This window comes from Mus pahari, chromosome 5 (assembly GCF_900095145.1).
Source record: "Mus pahari chromosome 5, PAHARI_EIJ_v1.1, whole genome shotgun sequence".
Taxonomy (NCBI): Eukaryota; Metazoa; Chordata; class Mammalia; order Rodentia; family Muridae; genus Mus; species Mus pahari.
Window position 1 is genome coordinate 156,743,062 of NC_034594.1, and position 17,666 is coordinate 156,760,727.

The following is a 17,666-nucleotide window of genomic DNA, read 5'->3' on the forward strand; positions in this document are numbered from 1 at the left end:
TAATTCTTGGCTTCATAGCAAGTTCGAGGCCAGCCTGGGCTACGTGATAAAAATTAAATGACACCCCAGAAAAGATAGAAAACTCCGGTATGGTTGGGGGTGGGGGGTATGCGGCCAGGAGCATCCTGAGCGCTTGCTTCAAACAAGCAGGGTTCCCGCAGTGCAATTGGGCACAAGGACCTGACCCCAAATCAAAGCGGTAAATCAAAGCGGAGTGAAAAGCTGGTGTCAGGCAGACTCAATTAGCATGCCCCCGGGGTAATTGCTAACCAGCTCCGCTTTATCTACTGGACCACCTGCGTTGGCTGACCCTCTAAGCTCTGAGCTCCCAGCGCTAGGGCCAAGGAGCCCGGCGCTCCCTGAGCTGAGCTGCTTAAGAGGTGAAAGCGACCCTAGCTCTCCTGTGATTCTGGGAGTCGTTGTAAGACTTGGGAAAGTAATTGTTAACTGTAGAAGACTTAGGTAACTGTGGGAACACACACACACACACACAGACAGACAGAGAGAGAGAGAGAGAGAGAGAGAGAGAGAGAGAGAGAGAGATTTCTTCCCAGTTCCACTTATGTCTGTAGGAAAATTCATTTGTCTTAGCTTAACTTACCTATGCATTAAATGGAAATTGTAGAAGTAATAACGTAATTGAAATTTTATTTAACAAAGCAAGTAAGCAAATAGGTTTTTGAACAGTGCACAGGCAGGCAACAATTACTGCGTACAAACTGAAAGCTTGTGGCTGGTATTGTAAATTCGACCCTATGCCGGTTCAGTAGTTACGCCATCTTGGTGACAGTATGGATAGAGAAATCTACTCCGGAGCTGACAGCCCAACTCAACCGCAGTTCCTGTACTCAGGTGTGGCTTGGAGCCTGCAAGGAGAGACCACACTGCGCTGGCTTTCCAAGGCCGGTCTGGCTGAATGAAATGGGACCTCTCTGGGCTCAAAGGGGCTCCTGCCCCAGACCAGATCCTCCAGCCATCTTCCTGACTCCTGTAACCTAAGGCCAACGGAGTTCACACTCTCCCTTTTTGCCTTATTCTTTACTGAAGCCACGAATGAGCATCAAATCTAGGTGGTGGGGCAGTCTCTGAAGTCTAGGTCTCTAGGAGATCCTAACAGGAAAACAATGAGGGCCTTACATTCCAGGCCTGGTAACCTGTCTTCACTTAGGGCCTCGTGCCCAGTCGTTGGGTCTAGAATTCCACCCTGACACCATGGCACCCAACTGCAGCCGGTTACAGATAAGCCCCTCTCGCGGAAAGGACCATTCTTCTGGCTATGTAGGTTCGTCCTGCAGCAGCAGGGCTGGGCAGTCTGCGACCACTTCAGGACTGGATTATCATTTTTACAACAACGGAACGGAGAGCTCAGCTCCTTGGACAACATCTGGAGGTGGCGCCCGCCGCTCCAGCTTGCGGCCTGAATATCCCAGGGCCTCGACTTTCTGGTGCACACAGCTCTGGAGCCAGAAAGTATACACACACCATAAATTTTCCCGCCCCACCCGGCTCACCCCTCAGCCGGCTCACAGCGCTGGCCCTTTCCTCCCGCACTAGTAACTGCAGCCCGCGGCTGAGCACTTTGGGTCCCCGCAATGGTGGGCAGGGCTGTGCAGCTGTCTAGCCGCTGCAAGAACGCGGTAGCAGCGTTAGAACTCAGAGCGTCGCCTTCGGAAAGCTCCCAGACACTACCTACCTAGGAGGGAAGATTTGGAGAGCTCAGTAGAGGGGAAAGAGAGTGGATCAGATGAGAATGGAAGGAGTCTGGAAATTCGGCGGCTTTTATATACTTTGTATGTCTTCCTACACTGTAAAGCCACCATGTAGACACACGCACACAGTAAACAGCCCGTTGCTTAAAGACATCATTGATGTGGGACCTGTTGTGAGGGACACACCAAGAGGTCTCTTTCCCCCGGGATATGCCACAAGCCCAGCACTTATTAACGATTTTTTTTTTCTTTTACCAAAGTGGCTGAGACTGTTGCTTAGTGATGGAGAACAAGGGTAAGTGGCTCTGGGTTCCATTCCCCACCTCCAAGTACTGCCACCAAGAGGAAAGGTCTTTCCTATAGTTGCATTGAGTCATACTCATTAAACTTATAAAGTGTGTGTTTGAAATAATGACCAAATTACTGAGAGAGAGAGAGAGAGAGAGAGAGAGAGAGAGAGAGAGAGAGAGAGAGGAAAAGTTCGATTTTGGCTTCTCATGCCGTCCTCTCAGAGGAGCTCTGAGATTGGGACAAGACATTTAGAAACATTTAGGAAGAGAGGAATGTCTTTGTTTTATTTTTGTTGTGATTGAGACTGAGGAAATCCTACTATGGAGCCCAAGATAGCTTCCATTTCCAAATCTCCCTGCCTCATCTCCCCTGATTGCTGGGATTACAGGCTTGCCTCTGTTCCTTGCCCTCCTCCTGGTGATGTCAAACACTAGGGATACTAGCTTAATTAAACAGTTTACAGATACCCAGATTCCATTAGCCCCAGTTGCCAGTTGCCTAGAAAGCTGTGTGTGGTTTATGATCCTGGTCACTATCTAGTTCGAATCTCTCATCTATCTTAAGGGAATGAGAACTGCCTCCAGATTGTAGAGTCGACTGAGGGGATGGAGCCCGGAGTTTAACAGGAGAGTGTGTGTAGGGGAAGTTGATTGAAATTACTTCTCTTGACCTTTCCTTCACAAGGAAAAGGCAGGGAGGAAGATACAGGGAGATAGGTAAGACGCTTCCCCATTTCCAACTGGTAAAATTTGGACTGAGTGAACAGAACTCAGAACATTCATACACCTGTCCATTCCCAGCTACTGATGCCCCCAACCCAAAGTGGGTTGGTGGATAGTAAAGTCGATAGCAGAAGTACCTGCCACAGTTCCAGTGGGCGGTACGTTTATAAATAACGCTAAAACTATGGATTGCCCAGGTATCTCTCAGACAAGGGCTTTCAAAGAATGTCTCTGGGGAGAATGAAATGTGAGGGGAGGGGTGAGGGGGGTTGTCCCTTCCTTAGGAATTGTGCACATCCACTACATTTTTAATAAGCTTTCTGAAACGGCTGCCTTTCGCTGCGGGATGGTCGCAGGCTACCCGGCACCACCTGGGGAGCATCCTGCTGCCCCCAAGGCTCTATCACCCACACACCTTCTCTCTGGTCATTTCAAAACACCGCGGGAGTCCAGAGCGCTTCCTAACATCCCCATAGGAGCTTTGAACCATTTCGGAGGAGAAGCCAGCCAGAAGCTGAGAATCGATTTGGGCTGGAGACCTGAGCACTGAGGAACACAAGGAAAGAGTGCAGAGAAGAGAGGGGACAGAGTTTGAACTGTGCCTCATTTGATTTCAGGATTGCACAAAATGAGTCGTCAGTCTGCCCGCTGCTTTTATAGCTTGTTAAGGAGTACTCTCCAGCCCTAATAGACCATCTGCGGCTAGGGTACCTTCTGGAGAGAAGAAAAGGAAGCTTGAGTTGTCTAGCCCCACCTAGGCGGCCTAAAAGAGGACAAACTAGCCGACTTATAGAAGAGGAGCCGGACAGAACGAGAAATAAACTGTTATGGGCCACCAGGGTGCGAACCACAAGAACAATTGAACTGCATGCATTCCCGACTGGAAGCTGACTGAGGTCTATATAGATGCATTCCAGGGTTCAGGATACAGGACTGCAGAAGATCTGGAACTATCCCCTAGCCTAGAACTAGTGGCAAACCGGACAAAACCAGAAAACCTTGTGCAGTAATGAAGTCCGAGCCTCCTGGCACTCCTCTGGAGACTGGGTTGAGCTGTCTGCGCTCCGGTCTCCACGCTGTGGCTTAGAAAACGTCGTCGGAGAGTACAGACAGATGTGTGTGGGCATTGCTAGTGAAGAGCCCGATTCCCCGGTAGTTCTTGGGCTCAGTTTCCATCGTGTGCTGAGAACTGTTCGGGGTGGGAGCCTAGTGCCTTTCCCAGATTCTTACTCCCAGAGAAACAAAAATAAACAGCCCTGTCAAATCAAAGTGAGGCTGAAACTTCCTGATCAGGACTCTTCTTTTTTGAGGGTGGGGGTGACAGAATCATCTGCATTTAGCCCAAGCCCGACCTTGAACTTCTGCTTCCCCCCCCCTCATTCCCCAACTCCTCCTTCACCTCCCAAGTGCGGTCCCTACTGGCTTGGACCACCACTCTGGGTTAACAGGATTGAGGATGATCAAGAATGCTTGCAACCCTCACTCCCCTGAAGTCCAGTTTGTGAGCACTCCCCTGTTCTAAAACTCTAAGAGAGGAACCCACCTCGGATTCCAGCGCTCACAGACTAGAAAAAGAACCAAGACTTTTGGATTTCTGTCCTGGCTCTTACTTTGGTAGCTAGGGAACTTAGAATAAGGTTGACCTTGGGCATCTTTCAACACCTCATAGTAGTTTATGTCCACCTAGAATGTAAAGCCAACCTTGTCAGTGAGCGCCTAACCAGTTCAATCAGCACAGAGTACTGGGAGTCCAGACTATGTACTCTCCCATGGCCTCACTATAATGGTCTCAGCATCCCAGGTCCACTCCTTTCCAGGGTCTCGATGATAGCACCTTGCTTCCTCTTGGGTATGCAACTCATTCAGAAGAAACACAAGAGCCACGGTAAATACTTTGAGGGCATCAAGTATTGTCTTAAAAGCCAGACTCTTCAGCCACTTAGCAGAGAGAGACCCCATGAGGGTATCAGGGGTAGAGCATTTGCCTAACAAGCATGAAGTACTGGGTTCAAGTCCCAGTACCACAAATCATCACCATTGCCACCACCACCACCATCATCATAATCATCATCATCATCATCATCATCGGGTGTAGTTGCCCTTGAAAGACATAATTTTCTGTTTTCTGTATTGACCCCCTTCTTGTTAAGAACTTAAAACTCTCAAAGTGTCATTTGTTCTGACATATTTCAATAGCAGGCACAAAATTTTCCCTCTAGGGACCTTTATAGTTACTTCAACTTCCATCAAATCTTGTGTCAGAAAACTCTAGCACCTTCCCCTCCTACTCCCAATCACACCTACAAAGTCTTATTAAAGACCTGTTGTGTGTGCCAGGGACCAGGTGCAGTTCCTGTAGCATAAGTGAGCCAATGTGGAGTGGGAAAGGAGGACAAGCCAATAGGGTTTGATACTGTCTGGGGGAGCAAGGGACAGTGACATCTTTACTCAAGGTCCTTCCTTCTTTGCTTTATACCAGAAAAGGTTCCCAGAGAACATAGGGCAAAATGGCCTGTGTTTGCAAGCTTCATTGGCTTCTATTGGTTTAGTTTTTCTTGGCAAGTGAGAATTACCTCTATTCCTTTTATTTTCCTGCCCTGTGAACAGTAACAGAGATCTCAATAAATACTGCAACAATAAACAAGTAAATGAAAGGGTGTACATGAATGCTGGCATCTTCCTTCTTTGACAGTTTTTTAAATGCTGCTGATCTTCATAGCAATTTGGGACTTAGGTTCATTCATTCGCTTGTATTGTCTATAGAGCTGAGAGAAACTGAAGCTAAAGATGAATTTCTCAAGGTCGATGCAGCCAATCATTGAACCTATGAGTGGATGGATGGATGGATGGATAGATGGATGGATGGATGGATGGATGGATGGATGGATGGATGGATGGACAAATGCTTCTGGAACTAAGTTGGAGCCTCCTATACTAACCTAGGAACATTTGCTTAAGAGCACTGGCTCCCAGGTACATGCACTAACCTCTTGCCATACCCACCACCACACTGAAAGGAGCCTGAGAAAAACCACTAGAAGAACCCTGAGGTGATGCCTCTTCCATAGAAGATGCCAAGGGTTGAAACTTGTTCTGTGCCACCTCTGAAGTTAAGTTAGGGAGAACAGGAGAGGGAGGGAGAGTGCCAGAATCTCAGGTACCCCCAAGGGCTATTTCAGTTCTGTGTCCTGCTCCCAATGGCAGAGATAACCAAGGAAAGCTGTGAGACACCACAGATGGTGCTAGGACCCTCAGAGCTGAGCTGCAGCACAGCCAAGAATGTAAGCTGGAAAGCAAGGCATCAAACAGCCTGCCACCTCTGGAGAGATAATCTCTCAGGGACATACACCAGCACCAGCACCAGCACCACCACTACTGACCCAAGGGAAGAGAAGGGGCCCAGAGCCCCTAGGCCATGGTTCTGGGGCTTTTCTTCTCCTCTATCAGAACGCAGTGAGCTTTGATCACCCTGACCATCATCTATTGGTCAGGCCTGCCAGGAGAAAGCGCTCATATTCCTGCATTCTTCCGAAGCCATGAGTCCCAAGGTCTGCCTCAGACCTGACATTCACTCACCAGGTGGTCTTGGCCATGTGTCATCACTTTTTCTTCCTGTCACATGTCTCATCCCTGGAGTGAGGGCATCAGACGTAATCATGGTATGGAAGCACGCATCCTTGTTCTCTAAAATGGTGGAGGGAAGCAAAGGGCCCCAAGGTCTAGCAGTTTTCATTCTGATTAAAAAGTGAGAGCAGATGAGAGGATCTTCCCACTTGGTAAGCAGGCTGGAATCTCCGAGGGATGAGAACACACCTTGTAGAAGAGCCTCCAGCTTGCCTTGGACAACATCAAGACATTGAAAATGGAACTCTATTCTGTTGCTAGTTACAAGCCTATCCCACCAGTCTGCTTTAAAAAAAAAAAAAAATGACATAGTTTTGGAGAGAAGGAGGTCCTATCTCTGAACTGGTTAAAGTAACATAAAGTAATGTTCAATTCTAACTCCCCATTACAGACTGAAGTTCCTACCTTGCCTCTGAGAACTCTACAGGCAGCTGTGGCTCTGTGCAGAGAAACCTGGGATCATTTTCAGGGTTCTTGGACCTCTGGTACCTTAAAAAAGAAAGCCTACTTGGGACTAGCAATATTCCCTTGCCTTTTCCATTGGTGCAGTATGACCCAGCCACCAACCACCCCTACCAGGGGCCAGAGAAAAAAGATTCGGGAGTTCCTAGCTTTTCTTGTGGTCCATCTGAGGCTTGGAGGGAGGGCAGTGGATCAGGGATTTGTGAGGGCTGGAGCTACAGCCTCTGCCAATCCTGGGAGGGGTGAGGAGTGGGTGAAGAATGGGAGTGGTTTCCTTGGCTGAGTCTGCTAGAATATTCCTTAGAGAAAAGACTTTGTCCTGCTGTTGCTCAGAACCTGACAGCTTTGGCCCCAGTGGGACTGGAAAGCGGGTGGCACACTCCTCCAATCCAAGTTCCTCCCCAGTTTCTGCAGAGGGCAGCAAATGCAGAAGGTGGATCTGGTTTTCGGTGGTTTTGGTCTGCGGAATGTGGCGCCAGACTAAAGCTATGGAGACAAACGTCCCACCCACAGACATAGAATGAGGTGGTCTGAGGGTCCTAACCTTTTGCCATACAGTGGAGAATGAAAGTCTCCTCACTCTGACACATGCACGCGCGCGCGCGCGCGCGCGCGCGCACACACACACACACCGTTAAAACGACCTTAATAGTCTTTTTGTCTCTGATGTGTGTGTCAGTGCAGGGCTGGGGTTGTGTGTCAGACTCCTACTCCTTCCTAGTGAACTCCACACTGGTCAGCACTCTTGCGTGAGTTGTTCGGAGGTCTTGGTGTCTTGGTTCAGTAGGCTCTGGAATGAGGGGACCCCTGCAAAGGGTAAGGAAAAGACCTATTCTGTGGAAAGATCTCCGCACGGCTCCGGAGCCTCGCTAGCCCAGCTCCTTCAGGATCCAACCAGCCCAGAAATCTGGCGTCTGCTAATCTTCTACATTTAGTCTTCTCTGCGCCCCAGGAACCTCAGCCCTTAGTTACCCTGGCTAGGATCAAGCGCTTCCAGAAAGACCCCAGTAAGCAGAGCAAGCAGCCTCCAGCAGGAAACCGGCCGCCCCTGTAGGTAGCCTTAAGTCAAGCTGCACCGCCCGCCCAGAGCGGGGGAGGGGGGCTTCTCTCTGCAGCTCCCCCTTTTCCACGTAAGTGAAACTTCACGGGGCTTGTGACCTTAGGGTTGGTGGACGTTTCGTCAGAAACTAGGAAGAGTTTCAGAATTCCCATTCCAGGTGGGACTCATTCGGCTACCTCCTCCAGGTGCCAGCCTCCTGGGTAATTTCATCCCCAGTTCCCCGCAAATCCTGGGTCTTGCCCAACGCGGCCGATAGAAGACCAAAGTTCTAACCGGAAAAAGTACACCATGACTCTACCCCAGCGATGGCTTCTTTCCTTCAGTTACTAAGTCTAGAAGCCAGGAAGAAAAGCTGCTGCCACCGGATTAGAAGCGGGCAGAAGAGGGGGAGCCTTAGGCCAGAGACACTGAAAAGCCACAGTCTGCACCAAGTACAGCGCCCCAAGCCAGACTCTCCCCAGACTGGCCGGGCTCCTGGCCTAGTTGGGCATACCCTGCCTCTACTCTGACGTCAGAATTGAGTTCTTAAGTGTGTCCTAGTTCCGTGCCTTTGGGCTGTTTGGATTTCAGGGTTTTAATATTTTGGGAATTATAGGGGGAACCTAAGCAATAACTGAAAACTTGAGGTACCGGGAAACACTAAAGTTTAAGAAACGCCCAAAGAGAGACTTGAGGAACTGTCCCATCCCCACCTGAAGCCCAGGGCTGTTAGAGGCTGCCTGTGGCCCCCAGCACTTGTGAGTTAAGGACAATAGCCGGCTCACAGTGTCTTTAAATTGTGGTCCTAGTGAGGGGTGTTCTATCTTGATTTATTCTTTCTCTTGCCCAATGGCTCTCACTATGATCTTTCTAAAAAGTATTCCTTTTCATCAATCCAGCCCTTGGCCACGAGCAAGAAGCCAGAAACCAGCTCTAGGGACTGAGTGGAAGGGAAGTGGATAAGCAAGTCTCAGCAGCAGCCCTGGGGTTTCAGCCCTTTCCAGCAGAGCGCTGCCTCCTAGGATCCGACCTCAGCACTCTCCTCCCTTTCTTGGGCCGGAGGAGTTGCAGGAATTAGATGCTAGGCTGTGTCCCTAAGAGCCCTTGGGCCCTGGTACTACTGTGTGCCAAAAATTGTTTGTTGTTGTTGCTGCTGCCGCTGTTTCAAAATGTTCCCTAAAGATGGTTTTTATCTTAATGCTTTTCACATCATTAGAAGGAAAGTAGGTGGAAGGAACAGGTTGTAGAAGAAGGCTCCACTTTTAAAAAGGAAAGCCTTCCTGATATCTCTCCTACTGGCCGCATCAAAGTGCTGTGATGGAGTGGGGAACCCGACTCATGCTGTAGTGGGTGTCTCCAGTGGGAGAACTGCAGAGTTTTTACATGGGTACAGGGAAGGAGGGGTGGGTATCATTTCTAGATGCTCCACACCCAGCCATCACCTTTGTCTGACATTTCTAGTCACCGCACCACTGCCCGATTGCATTCACCTCTTTAAAAGCAGGGCAATGACACTTGGAAGACCTGGTTTCCGGTTGGTTCCCAACTATTGTAACCTTTCTGCCCTTTTCTTGAGATAGAGCCTTGGGTTCCTTTACCACATCACTAAACAGTTACACAGGTACAGCCCTCGGACTGCAGGCTGGGAGCTTACTTAGCAAGGACTTCCCGAGCAAGGCTGGGCCTGGTTGGATTCCAGCTCAGCAGCAGGGTGGATTCCATACAAACTCTGAGATCACTGCATCCCGACTCTGCTTTGGGAAGCCATCTGCAGAACAGGCCCAAGATTCTAGTTTGTTCCTTTTGTGAGCCTCGCACCCAGGCAGAATCACTGGTGGGGGTCGCCAAGCCCCTCAGTGCTGGGTGAAAACTCTACCATCTGACAGGGGTCCAATCAGTTACGGGGCTGGGGGGGGGCTACTTCCCCTACTCGGCCTGTTGCCATCTGCAGTGTTCGCGCGGGGCTAATGTCCTGGTCCCCAATCTTTGGGATTTAACAACCTCATCACCCTCAGCAAGCCAGCACGCCAAACGGCCTTTTACAAACCGTAGTAAACATTTTATTTACAAGTTAAAGGCCTCCGAAGTGCAGCAAGTCCTTATGCCAAGACCCCTGGTGCTCAGAGGAACAGTTCCACCGAGCACTTCACAGTGTGAGCTGCTTAGGTAGGGAAAACAGTTGAATTCTTTCTTGGGGGGGGGGGAACCTTAAAACTCTCCACTCTTTGAGGGGGGCTGTGGGCCTCTGGCAGCCGGGGCAGCAAGAGAAAAAGTATGAACCCCAAAGAGGCTACCCGTGGCATCTGGCTCCCATCTCGGCAACCCTCGCCACCAACTTAAAGTAGGCATAAAGTCCAGCCAGTGTTGAGGACGCTGCAGGCCACGCTTCGGTCCAGTCTATAAACCTGCAAGCGGGGCCTGGGCGATCTCCGGGCTTTGAGGACTGCTGGTGATGGAGGGCTGGTGAGCCGAAGGCAGTTCCGAGCAGTTGCCGCCGCCAAGGCTGCTGGCGCTCCCCGCGTGGGTGTTGCCGCTACCCGGGCTGCTGGTGCTGCTGAAACTGAAGCTGCTACCACTCGTGCTGCTGCTGGCAGTGATGAGGGCGCCCGCGGCTGAGGCCTTGATGACCGTAGTTTGGTGCAGGGACCTCTCCGTTCCCTCAGTCCGTTCCGTGTCGCTGGGGGCCATGTCCAGGGACTCCGAGTCACTGCTCTCGCTCTCGGCTTCGCCCTCGGAACGGCTGGGGCTCCTCTCCTCTCGTTCACCCTCGGCGGGGACTCCGCCCGAAGGCTTCTCGCCCGCTTCCTTGTCCTTGTCCTTCTGCGCCTGCGCCTCCTTAGAGTGCCGCCACTTCATCCTCCGGTTCTGGAACCACACCTTCACCTGTTCGCAACAGCAGAAGAGATGCTAGATAAAGAACAAACTCACCAGCTCCGGACTTACCCCTAGCCCCTGTAAGGCTGGACAGCAAGGCGGACGCTTGCTATGCCTCCGCTATGCAGACGCAGTGACAAAGCATAAAAATCCAGGCGCAATCAAGGCGTGAAACCCGCCCAACCCACTAGGGACAATTCTTTAAGTGTGGACCTCGAATCTCAAACCTGAAATGACCCGAGTGCAAGATGGAAGGGCAGATTTTTACCAATTGCTTCGTAATCTCACCAAACTCAGGACTCTTGTAAGAAGGATTCAAGGAGTCCTAACACCCAAACTGCACATATATTTCAACTCTGTACACCATGCCACGGGTTTGGTGACTCTGGTTCTGTGAATCCTCTCATCTCCACACACTACCCGAAGCTATTAACTACAAAAAAATGACACCACCACCACCACCACCACCACCACCACCACCACCACCACCACCACTACTACCACATTTAGGATTTTAGAGACAGGGTCTTACTAGAACCCAAGGTAGCCTTGAACTTGAGATTCTCCTGCCTTTGCCTCTTAGGTACTCAGACTACAGTCCTTGGCCATCACTGTTTTAAGGGTGGAAGTGGGCAAGAGGACAGGAGAAATCAAAGAGTTAATCCCACTAGAATGTCTTATCTGCTAGGCTTTAAGTAAAGGAGAATCAGTTTGGCATTTTTTTTAAATCTAAGAGTTGATAAAGATCATCTTTCCGGGGAAACAAATTTATTTTCCTGGGGACTCCAAAAATGCTGGGAGTAAGTATGCATCACGGAGGAATAGGGGAGAGATGGAGCGGAGAATCGATATAAATATATGATGGGGGCGGATAACCCAATACAGTCACAGTTCCAGCTTCCCCTTTAAAAATAACATTCACAGCTGGTAGAACATAGCTGGGCTTTCCAGTATGATGACTGTGTGTGCTGAGGAAGCGCATTGTGTAACAGAGAACAGAAAGACACAGGGACAGAAGTCTGACAGGCAGCTCTGAGAAAGCAGCTTGCTTTGGCTTCAGCAGGGAAGTAAGAGGGCCCAACAGGATGAGTACGCTGTGGGCGGAAAAAAAAGAAAGAAAGAAAGAAAGAAAGAAAGAAAGAAAGAAAGAAAGAAAGAAAGAAAGCACAGAGAAACTCTAATTCTTGGAATTGAGAGAGAGAGAGAGAGAGAGAGAGAGAGAGAGAGAGAGAGAGAGAGAGAGAGAGAGAGAGAAATCTGGGACAAGAGGTTTTCTAAATCAAGTAGGCAAAACTTACTGAAAAAACAAAAACAAAAAAAACTGACGTGCTAAATTTTTTTTTTTTTTGCCAACAGACACTACCTTCAGAGACTGAGCTGTCTGTTAGAAACTGGGACTGTGGCTGCTCCATCCCTGTCTTACAGTAACGCTAAGCAATTCCGTTTGAAATTATATTTTCAGTTCCTCACAACTGGGATTTCACAATCCAGTGGGGGTGGCAGGAACCAACAACAGGCTATTGACTTTGCTTTTTTATCTCTTCAAAAATAAACTGCCTCCTACAGTGAAGTGAGCTCCGGTCGAGTGCATAATTATCATCTCCCATGGCCTATTTGCTTTCTCCGAGGTTCTTTGGCCTCTAGGCCAAAATAAACAAGCGTGCTTGTTGGCATACATCTTCAGGAATGGGCTGTTCTCTGCGTTCCTCTCCTTCATCTCCATCCCTACCCACCTCTCTCCTTGCTTTGAGTTGCTACACCACAAAGCCTGGTGAACTCCAAACCTTGTGTTTAGATGGCTGGAGCTGGTGAGTTCCCAGAGGAGACCTGCTGCCCCACCTTGTTTGTTTTCTGTTTAGCGCCTGTGGGAGAAGTGCCTGGAGAGTTGGCTTACCTGTGCGTCTGTGAGGCCCAGCATGGCCGCTAGCTGCTTTCGGTCTGGTTTGGTCACGTACTTCTGGATCTCAAACCTCTTCTCCAGGCCTTTTCTTTGCAAGTTGGAAAAGACAGCACGGGACCAAGAGCGCTTCCGCTTGTATGTCTGTGGCATGGTGTCCTTAGTGAGCACGGCATAGGGACCTGCCAAGGGGCAGGAAGAGAGATTCAGGGCCACGTTAATGTTAAGGTTACAGCCTTCCAGTCTTCTGGTTTCATAGATATTTAAAGGTGTTTGGCATGTGCGGGAATGGCCTAAGGGAGATTTTTACAGATCTTTTCAGGTCACCTTGGGCCTAAAGCCGCTAAGAACCAGCTATTCGGTAGATTCGTTCAAGACAAATTCATAAACTAAACACAAAAGCATCAGATATGCTAAAACAATTGGAATCGTCCCTGGGGTCTGAATGGTCTGCCTGTGACAACCCTATATTCCGCTGGATTTGTCTTTCAGAGAAGATATAACCAGTCAAGCAAAACTCTGTGTGTGTGTGTGTGTGTGTGTGTGTGTGTGTGTGTCGTTCCTGCACGTGTGCAAGTGTAAAACCCTCACCTTTGAATACTTCATTTTCAAACCACCCTCTCTGGTTGAAAAGAATAGGGACAGTGACTCACACCCATATACACACTATCTTGGCTCCCCTAGCATGGTCTTCTCCAAATGTCCCACTAAAAAGAACATTCAGTTTCTCTCATAGGACTTAGGAGGCTCCTACCCCAACCACTGAGTTTCCACACTACCGCTTGGCCTTTGTGGCACCGGCTGAACTTGGGAATTTTTATACCTGGAAACGTGTCTTGGAATTGATGCTGAACAGAATTTCTTGGGTTGGAGCTTAAGGGACTGAGGATGGCAGAGGCCTCGCTAATGGGATCAAGAGATGCGAAGAACTGTCCCGCTGAAGGCTGCAGGCCAGCTAGATGCACCCCTGCAGGCCGCCCACCGGTTAGCAGCGACGTGAGATCTGGGTGGGGGGAAAGAAGAGCCGGTCACAAACTCATACACTCTGGGCACATCTGTTCTGTTCATCCTTTCCCTTCTCCCCCTTTGAACCTACTGAACTCAAAACGGACCCTTTCTCCATAAGAAGCTCTTTCTCTGACAGCCACCGAAGAGTGGGGCCTGAATTGCCCCAGAGTGTGTGTCAGGCATGGCTGGTATACCCCACAGTAAGGAAAGGCTTGTCATAAAATATTGCTAAAGTGATAATTTCGGACGCCTTCCAGGAATTCTACAAACCCCTAATTTACACCCTTCATGCCCCCACTGTGCCTCCTCCCTTCAGGAGTTTAGGCTGGCCATTTTGCTTCCCCGGAATTCTTAGGAAGGATTTCACTGAAAATCAAATACATGCAAAGTGTCCCCACGCTGAGATTTCCTTGTCAGAAAGATCTAGTTCTTTCTGCAGATATTTCATTCAAAGGATGGATAATACACACTTTTGCAAAACTTTGCAGCGACCAGAGTGGTCACCCGTTTCTGTGCTGTTTAAGCAACCCGGAGTTGCCTTTTAAAACATGGAATAGCTGACTTTTGCATGTCACTAAGTTTTCTTTCATTTCGTTTTCTTCGCCCTCATTCTACCATTCTGGCCTTAAATATAAACGCACCCCAAACCCTCATGACATCAGGCCCCTCATGGGTGGTGGTGAGGCCTGAGGCCTTCCAGCAATACATACCTCTCAGAGTGTTGCCTTCCTTGACTTTTGGGTCAAATTCCGCAGACAAAATTCGGTCGATACCAAATTTGAGGTCTTTGCTGGAGGGGGCAGGGGCGGAGCCGCTATGGTGGGGGACCACCCGCGTCCCCGAAGTCGGTGGCTGCAGGGAGCCCGCCCGGGGTGGAGGCGGGGGCTGCTGCTGCGGCTGCTGTTGCTGCGTTGCTGATTGCTGCGGGAGATGCTGGTGGTAGGCGGCGGAGAGCGGAGACAGCCGCTGAGGGAAGCCAGCCGGGACTTCTGAGGGCGCCACCACCGGGGTGGGACGGAGCGGGGATCTGGCGGCAGCTTGGAAGGAGGCGTGCGGGTGCACGGAGCCCAAGTGTGCGGTGAGGGCTGCCGAGGCCCCCACCAGTCCCTCTGCAGCGGGCCCCGGCTCCCCGACGCCGGCGTGCAGGATGTCCGCGATGCAGAAAGAGGGTTTCTTGACAGCGGCTGGGTCCAGGGCGAAGGAGCAGCCGCCCGGGCCCGCCGAGGAGCAGTAGGCGGCTGACCAGAGACTAAAGTTGGAAGCGTAGAAGGGAGCCAGGCCGGCCGCGAACATCCTGGCAGGATCCCGGCGGGGTCCTGGGTGAGTGGGGAAGTGGGTGGGCGCTCCGGCAGAGGCGGTGTCCCAGCCGAGCCCGAGCTGCTTTCGGTTCTCCGCCCGCCCTAAAGCGGAGGGCCAACCGGGGAGCCCTACGCCACCGAGGGACGAGGCGAGGGCCCGATCGCCTCCCGCCACCGCCTGGGCCCCTGGCTTGGCTTGAAAGGCGGCGCGGCGGGCGCGTTCCCCGCCGGGTGGACAGAGGCGATCGCCAGGCGCCGGGGCGACAAGGCGAGCGCGGCCTCGCTCTGCTACTCCGCAGAAGCCGGGAGACAGGGGCCCGACACCGAAAGAAAAACCCAAACAGCTAAGCCCTAAGAGCTAAATTTAAAACAACAATAATGATCCGTTAGTTTAAAAAAAAAAAAAAAAGAAAAGAAAAAAAAAAACTCCTCTCTAAAAACTCCCAAAGTTTTGGCAGGAGCTTACGAGTCAGACCCCGGGTAGGACCTTGATCCGTGCGCTCATTGGACGTCTTCGTGACCAATGGGACTCCGGAGTGGAGGGGAATTGGGAAAGAGGGGGCGTGGCCCACGCTCGGCCACGCCCTGGCCACGCCAAACTGTTTTCTGCGGCCGCGTGGGCTGAGCTGAGTACTGAGCGTCTCTGGGAGCCGCTAAGGGGCCGACACTCCTCGGGCCTCTGGCTCTCCTCTGTCTCCTGAAGCTCGGGGACCCGCCAGCGGTAGAGCCTCGGAGCCGGTCTCAGGAATTTTCCCGGAGCTGCGGAGGAAGGAATCACTGAGGCTTCCGTACTCAGCTGTAGTGCACCCCCAACCCCCACCCCAGCGGACTGTGCTGGCGGTCCGCAGGCTGTCCCTTCCCTATTCCGCTCTCACGCGACTTTCCTTCTCTCTGCATTTACCCAAGTGCTTTTTATCACAAGTCCTAGGGAAAGGCCCCATCCTCTCAGCGCCCCTACAGCCCAAGATCCCGACCCAAATCTACTGGAATACGCTGGTTTCTCAGCTCAACAGAGCTTCTCCGAGAAGCCAGGAGGGCCGGCCGCAAATTAGTTTTATTCTGAGCTGTCATTCCAGTGACAACTTGAAAGAGTGACTTTTCAAACAAAATAAGATAGATGGCTCCAAACGTTTCCCTTAGACACAGCCAAACTTTTGCCCTGAGCCTCGGAACCAACAAGGAGTGCAGCCCTAGAAGAGTGGCACGCGTGTCCCCTCTCTGTACCTTTTAGGAAGTGCTACCCTCCGCGGCCACCACATTCCCTGGTCACGTGGGGTCCTATGTTTTGCAAGTGCCAGGGAGCGGTTGCCTTTGAGATTAAATACCTACTTTTAATTCGGTGGCAGTTTTTCCAGGGTCCGCTTTGGCCTGTCGGAGGGAGGCACTGTCCGAGCCTCCACAGCCAGCGCCTTCCATTCTCGCTAGGGTCTTTAAAACTCAGCCTAGGTGCTCTAAGGAGGATTCTGTCGCATCAACATCTCTATTTTAAGAATTCGTTCTCTTTTAAATTATAGTCAGAGTGGATTTCCCCGCCCCTCTCCCAAACAGACCATGGGCCACCCAGATGAGCGGTTGTTGCACATTTCAGGAAGAAAATAAAATAATGACAATAACGAAACCACCAAATCTTTTGTTTTCGATTGTCCAAGTAAGTGTCTCCGGAATGATATTCCAAGGCAGGCTTATTTCCCCTCCAGCAATAAGATACCAAAAACCGGAAACCGCGAGGGAACTGCCAGGCTATACTATCAGCTTAGGATTGGTGTGGGCTCCTGAGTTAATGTCTAACAGCTTCGTGGTCTTGGTCGCCAGTATTGTCATCATTAGCGGACGCCTTTTTCCCCCTGGACAGCAGTTGATGGCTAATCAATCACAGGCTATGATGTCCCCGCATCAGGGACAGGGGTACTAACTATATCAAGGAATGGAGGGATATAGACAGTTGAAGGCAGTGGTGTCTGGGGCGAGAGGGGCCGGAAGTCCTGTCTAGCAGGGAGCAGAGGATGGACTTGTGACAAGTACAGAGGCCACCGGAGGTGAGGTTTGGGCTAAAGTTCAGGTGTGATGCGGTGAGAGACTGGTAAATTAACTTCACTGGGTATTAGAGAAAGCAAGTCACTACTTGCCTAGGGAGAGAGTATCTAAGCTGCCCGGCTCTGCGGCCGGTCTTTTCTAGCAGCCTTGTAATTCAGTTGCGATTCCAGTTTAACCTCAGCCGTCCAGACAGCGAAGCGGTCTATAGCCAAGTCCCAGTTCAAAATGACGCTTCGCCCAGAGGCCTGCATCTTCTCCTCCTCCCCTAGAAATAAGGCTCCCCGCCCCTTTCCCCACTTTGCTCTGAGTCGGCTGAACCGGGATTTGTGCGTGTAGAACCGGAGTGCTCTCGCGTCTGGCTGCGTCCACAGCCCACCCGCATCTGCGGAATTAGAAGCCAGGAGTGCCCCGCAGCTCAAAGGTTAGGCTGCAAGTATTGCTTCCTCCGCAGCTCAGCTGTAAACTGCATCATCTCGGAGCGATCCTCCCTTCTCCCAGGCCTGCGGCACCATTGCAGCCATTGCAGTCCAGCGCAGCCTTGTCACCTGAGGCCTAATCAGAGCTCCGGTGGCGAACTCAAAAGAAAGGAGAGGGGAGGGAAGGGGAGGGGAGGAGAGAAAAAGAAAAGAAAAGAAAAGAAAAGAAAAGAAAAGAAAAGAAAAGAAAAGAAAAGAAAAGAAAAGAAAAGAAAAGAAAAGAAAAGAAAAG

The 17,666-nt window shown here is 50.8% G+C and overlaps 1 protein-coding gene across 1 annotated transcript; it reads right to left on the reverse strand.

The window, feature by feature from the left end:
* Positions 1–9,884: 9,884 nt before the first annotated feature.
* On the reverse strand, positions 9,885–15,366 carry Hlx (H2.0 like homeobox). The gene is made up of 4 exons (XM_021198641.1): positions 14,337–15,366; positions 13,442–13,621; positions 12,616–12,800; positions 9,885–10,730 (listed from the first exon to the last, which is right to left on the reverse strand). Exons 1-4 carry the CDS (start codon positions 14,917–14,919, stop codon positions 10,245–10,247), a joined length of 1,434 nt encoding a protein of 477 aa, XP_021054300.1. The 5' UTR covers positions 14,920–15,366; the 3' UTR covers positions 9,885–10,244.
* Positions 15,367–17,666: the final 2,300 nt, after the last annotated feature.

Excerpts from the sequence above, each read along its gene's own strand:
- Hlx (XM_021198641.1), bottom strand. The coding sequence starts at position 14,919 with ATGTTCGCGGCCGGCCTGGCTCCCTTCTACGCTTCCAACTTTAGTCTC. Across the intron at positions 13,622-14,336 it reads GGAAGGCAACACTCTGAGAG|ATCTCACGTCGCTGCTAACC; the intron begins GTATGTATTGCT and ends CCCCCCACCCAG. Across the intron at positions 10,731-12,615 it reads TGGGCCTCACAGACGCACAG|GTGAAGGTGTGGTTCCAGAA; the intron begins GTAAGCCAACTC and ends TGTTGCGAACAG.